Source organism: Limulus polyphemus, unplaced genomic scaffold, assembly GCF_000517525.1.
Source record: "Limulus polyphemus unplaced genomic scaffold, Limulus_polyphemus-2.1.2 Scaffold342, whole genome shotgun sequence".
NCBI lineage: Eukaryota > Metazoa > Arthropoda > Merostomata > Xiphosura > Limulidae > Limulus > Limulus polyphemus.
In genome coordinates this window covers 347,091-352,561 of record NW_013665952.1, presented here as the reverse complement: position 1 = coordinate 352,561, position 5,471 = coordinate 347,091, and the positions used below count along the sequence as shown (strand labels likewise).

At 29.9% G+C, this 5,471-nt stretch overlaps 1 protein-coding gene across 11 annotated transcripts in view; it reads left to right on the top strand.

Annotated features, from left to right (window-relative positions):
- Positions 1 to 5,471, top strand: part of LOC106457533 (CAP-Gly domain-containing linker protein 1-like) — a 122,654-nt gene that overhangs the window by 78,329 nt on the left and 38,854 nt on the right. For 10 of the 11 annotated variants that reach the window (XM_022383508.1, XM_022383509.1, XM_022383511.1 and 7 more), the window contains 4 exons: positions 103 to 210; positions 1,145 to 1,279; positions 1,949 to 2,006; positions 4,693 to 4,776. In XM_022383508.1, the coding sequence (XP_022239216.1) occupies positions 103 to 210; positions 1,145 to 1,279; positions 1,949 to 2,006; positions 4,693 to 4,776 (385 nt within the window). The remainder of the gene's footprint in view (positions 1 to 102; positions 211 to 1,144; positions 1,280 to 1,948; positions 2,007 to 4,692; positions 4,777 to 5,471) is intronic. The other variant, XM_022383512.1, reaches the window with a different exon arrangement.

The window sequence follows — 5,471 nt, the reverse complement described above, 5'->3', positions numbered from 1 at the left end:
TAAAAATATTTTTAATTAACTTTGCTAATTAATTAATTGCTAAAAGTTTGGAGATTATGAAACCATAGATTTAAGCCGAGACTATTGCATTTTTGTCTGTAGGAGAGAACTGAAACCGAAGAGTTGAAACGTTACAAGGAAGAGATGGAAAAACTTAAACAGGTCTTATCCAAATCAGAGGAAAAAATCAAACTCTTAGAAAAAATAAAGGTGAGTTTATCTTCAAATAACTTAGAAACACTGAAAGATAAACCACTAAATCATTTCGGTATGTTTTTTGGATAATAATGTTTTAAAGATATTTGAAAAATTTTGAAAGCATTACCAAACAGTTTTATTTATATATAATTTCCAAAAATAAAGTAAAAATTGCTACTAACTAATCTCTTCATACAGTAAGTCCAGTTTTATAGAAATTAATTGATAATTTTTCTCTATTAATCTTCGTGGCTTAAACATTTATGTAATCAGTAAATCATCGACAGTTAAAAATTATCATTTTTTATTAATCCATGCATGAATTTAAACTGACTCATTCACCTAATTGAACTACTACTGATTTATGCACAACATTAATTTTTACTTGGCCTAGATAAATCTGGGGTTAGTATATCTAATATTACTCTGACTCATTCAAATATTGCATAACATGTACACAATGATAGAATAGGATATAGTTTATAATTTGTATAATTGTAACCTAGATTAAAAGCTACCTGGTGTTAGACCTTTAGTACATTGTATTTTCACACATAATGTTTAAGAAAGATATGAAGCAGAGTAGTCAGAATGCAGAAAAAGCAGTTGGTATGAACATGTGCCAAAGCAATTAATAGAAAATAATCAACTTTGTGAAGGAAGGAATCTGATTAGCAGGAAATTTTGTTTTTCCTTTATCAACTATGATTTTTTATTTTCTGTACTTTGTATCTGCATTTCTGCTTCTTCTTAAAACGTTGTAAAAAACACTGTAATTGTGAAAATTGAATAAGTTAGTTGATAAAACAAAACATAATTGTGAATTAATTTGCAAAGTGCATATAAGATTATTTTAATAGCTATTTATTTTTCCTTATCATGTAACTTAAATGTTTGCTGCTTAAAAAAGCTTAGTCAGTTTTTGTTATACTTTTTATCTTACAAGGAATCTGAAGCTAATGTTACAAGTGAATTGCGGGACGATATAGTCAGGAAGGATGAAACCATTCTACAGCTAGAAGCATCTCTTGAAAGCCGCAAGAGAGAAGTAACCAACTTAAAGAAAAGGTTGGAAGAAATGGTGAGAAATTGAGTTTTCACCAGTGACATTCTTTGTTGAATGTTACATTTTATTATAATTAAGATCAGTTGGGACATGTTTCAAATTTAAGTCAGTAAAAAACTGGGTACTGCATAAGTAGCTACAAAAATTATTATAACTTTAACCAACTGAAATAGTGATTTTTGGATGTAGTAAAAAAACATGTATGTTCTTAATTCTCAGCTATTTTTTTGTAATAGAGCAGTAAAAGATAACATGGAATATGTTTAACTATTAATCAAAAGTATTATATGTCACTTACTGTTAAGAAATTGTAAAAGTTAGCTTAAACCAAATAACCTTAAATAGCATGATGAAACTTTTTGGAATCGAATGAAGTATCAATTGAATTTTATTTTTTATTTAAATATTTCTTAGTTATTGTTGTATTTTGTAATTTATTATTAATGATGTTTAAATATATATATATATCTCAGGTTACATAATTATTATTGCAACACATACAGTTGTTCATAGCTAAATATAACTTACAATAACAACTTTCACTTAGATCAGCACGAAATGTTATTAACAGTAGTCCATTACCAGTTTTTAAATATTCATCAAAAATATCATGTTTTAACTGTGGATAAAAATATCAACTTTTAACAATGGATCAAAGATAAGTAAAATTGAATAATTTGATAGGGTGAAGACTTAGAACATGGCAAGCAAAGACAGAATAAGCAGCTACAAATAATTGATGGTAAGTTTTACTTTGCATTTTTTAAACTTACAGTGAAACATTCTTCATATATTTACACATTGTTTATACATTGTAAGAACAAGTTTTGATTTTTTGTGACATTTTACCTCATGATTATTATGATTTAATAAACAGTATTTTCTTTCTACACCTACTAAATTATACTTGATAAAATAGCTGGAAAAAATTATAGTACTTGTTACATTTGTTTTCCCATTTTAAACTTGATATAATAGAAAAAATAGGTAATATGTAGATAGGAAAGTTCCAGAGTTTCAATTTCAAAAATTTATTTGGCAAAAACTGGAATAATGAAAACTATATAATTATTTATATATATAAGTTTAATTATACCAGTTTTTAGCTGAATAAAGCTATTAAATGATAAATTAGTGTTATGAAAAAGTAATCATATTCATAAATGATTTTATCTTGGATTTGCATATTTGGGATCAGGTTTTGTATGTAGCCTTCTGCAATATTTTTCTACTATATGTTATGAAACTGCTTAAAGGAGGTTTCACTTTGAACATGCTACTAAAATTGCAATAGCTTCAGTCTGAAATTATATATACAGAGTCTGGACACTTTATTAAGAATTAATAATAGGTTGGGTCACTTTGCCCAAATATTAATTATGGTGCGATGTGACATAGAATCCACAAGGTGCTGCAAGGTGTCGAGCATTATTCCCATTCGATCATTAATATTTTTTGCAATTTATAAAACAAGTTAGGCAAAAGATAGTGATGCTGAATGTGTCTTTCACATTTATCCCATAAATGCTCAATTGGATTGAGATCTGGGGATTGTGGTAGATGCCTGAAATCTCCATCATGTACCTCAACCCATGCACACACAAATTGGGTATGGTTGATGGAAGCACCATTGTCTTGGAAGTAGCTATCCCCAGCAGGGTGCACATGAAGCATTGCTGGATGCATTTGATCAGAAATAATGCTGAGGTATGCTGAGACATTCATTCTGCTTTCTAAAGGAACCTACGGTATGCCAGAAAAACATGCCCCAAACCATTATTCCACCACTCTGGGCCTTGACAGTTAGGAATACACAGTAGGAGTGAGTTATTCTTGTGGCTCTATCCAAATTTATCTTCTCCTACTTGTACAAAAAAAGGGTAAAGTGTGATTTATTTGTCTGCATCACCGTTCACCTGTCCGTATTAGTCCAATATTTCTTTATACCACTTATGACATTTTTCTTGTTATTAATTGAGTCCAGTGGTTTCCTACTGCCATAGTCCATTTCTTTTAATGTTCTTCACAAGGTTCATCCATACAAGGGTAGGGATTCCCATGCACTTAATGTATGTCAGTTTTGTCTATTGTTTGATGACTGTTGGACTTTACCATCCTGTCTTCCTTTCTGTCTTTCTCCCCTTTCTGTCACTGTGTTTGTAGCCAGAATTCCCCCTCACAGCAGACATTTTCTTCACATTTTATCATTGCTGATCAACTCAGATGACAATGTCATGGAGCAACCTACTCATAAAACTGTCTTGACCAATGTGGCACCTGCTAGATGTGCACCTACTATCATGCCTCTTTTGAATGCTGCAATATCTTTGCCTTTCCCTATATCTGTTAGACTGACTGCAAATGTGTTTTTCCCAATCGTATATATAGTGCTGTATGGATCATGTGACACATCATATGATCAGTCTAACTTGCACTTGCATTTAAGCTCAGGTCCAAGTCTGCAAGGAAATAATTTTTAATAAAGTGGCCAAACCCTGGATAATGTTTGTAAATTTACAAGAACTTTATTTTAAGATTACATACACTTGTAATATGCTAGAACTTAAAGTGCTAAATTCTGCAATCTTGCAAAATTCTGTTAAAACTGTAAATAAGGGTCAAAAACTGGCCTGTTATAATTACAAGTGTTTGTTCCAAAGGCCATGTGTTGCTCTCTGTAGATCTAAGTGCTCTACTTGAGGGTTGACTACAAATGTTTCTTTACTAAGTATTTTAATATTTTGACATAAACAAAATGAAATTAAAATAGTTAGGAGTAGCTGTTATAATAAATGATTATTAACAGAGAACACCATAAACTTAAAACTATTTGAATAATTACTAAAGAAATGTTATATATTTAAAATAAAAACCTTTAAAGAAATAATGTACTTTTTAAGTGTAACTATAAATCATTTATTGGTAGCTTAATCAAGTAATAATATGGCTAGCTTTTCTTACATTCTTGAAAATGCCTTGGAGCATCACAGAAAAAAGATGGTTTTGCCATTACAAAATAAAATTGTCTCTTAAAAATACATCAGCAATAAAATCTCCCTTTGATGTTTTAAAATTTAAATTTCTCTCAAAATTACATCAGTAAGAAAACATCTTACTTACTGATCCAGAACAGAAATGTCATTTAAAATACATCAACAATAAGCATCTCATTTTACTGTTCCAAAATTGAAATGGATCTCAAAAATATGTTAATAGAGAAACATTTTACTTTACTGGTCCAAAATATAAATGTGTTAGCAACAAAATCTCACTTTGTTGTTCCAAAATGCACTCAATTATTTTGGATTATTATTTTATTTATGTCTTGCATGTAGTTGTGTTTATTGTTTTCTCCATTATCTTATTTTTTATTAAGCCTTAGTCTTTGTGTTTTTGTGCTTGTTGTTGTTGTGTCTGTGTTTATGTAGAGTTGAATGTGAAATTGACTCGTGCTGAAGCCACATGTGACCATCTGGGTGAGGAACTTCACACAGTGAAAACACACTTAGCAGGTATGTACATGTGTGCAAGTCTTTAGACTTACAACAAATTCCTGCTCTCTGTGTAAAGTTATGGTGTGTTAACATAGGACAAATAATAGTTACATTGTCTGAATATTTTTAATTTCATCTAAACATTCCAAATTTAGTGAGAAGACTTATCAGCAAACTATAATAGATGAAAATGTATAATACATGAACATCTGTTCATAATCATAATCATAATATTAGTAAATTTCAAAAACTGCATTAAAATCAATTTAACCCTCAATTTTTTAAATGCACAGAAAGTAATGAATTTCTTATCAAATTATATAAAACATCCATCATTTTTTCTTAACTTTATTTATTACTGATCTTTAAACCTCTGTTTATACAAAAATATATATATAGTAATTTATTTTATTTTTGAAGTTGCTGCTAAATAAAACAAGTGGTCAAATGGTTGATTTTTAAATTTTCGAAAATTATTAGATGCAGAGGGAATTTCTCTTTCTGCTCTGATTTTAGCAACACACAATATATTGTTACGACAGTGGAAGTCATGTGATAATGCTAGAGCATGCGCGACTGAGTTTCTCGAATTATCAGGGAAGCTCGAGTGTGATCAAGACGCCTCTTTGTTAGTATATATATAAGCCTGGCAAGAAAAGTCAGTGGGATTGAATGTATGATAAAGCGAAGAGTAGTAAAGGTGAGTTTCTGGC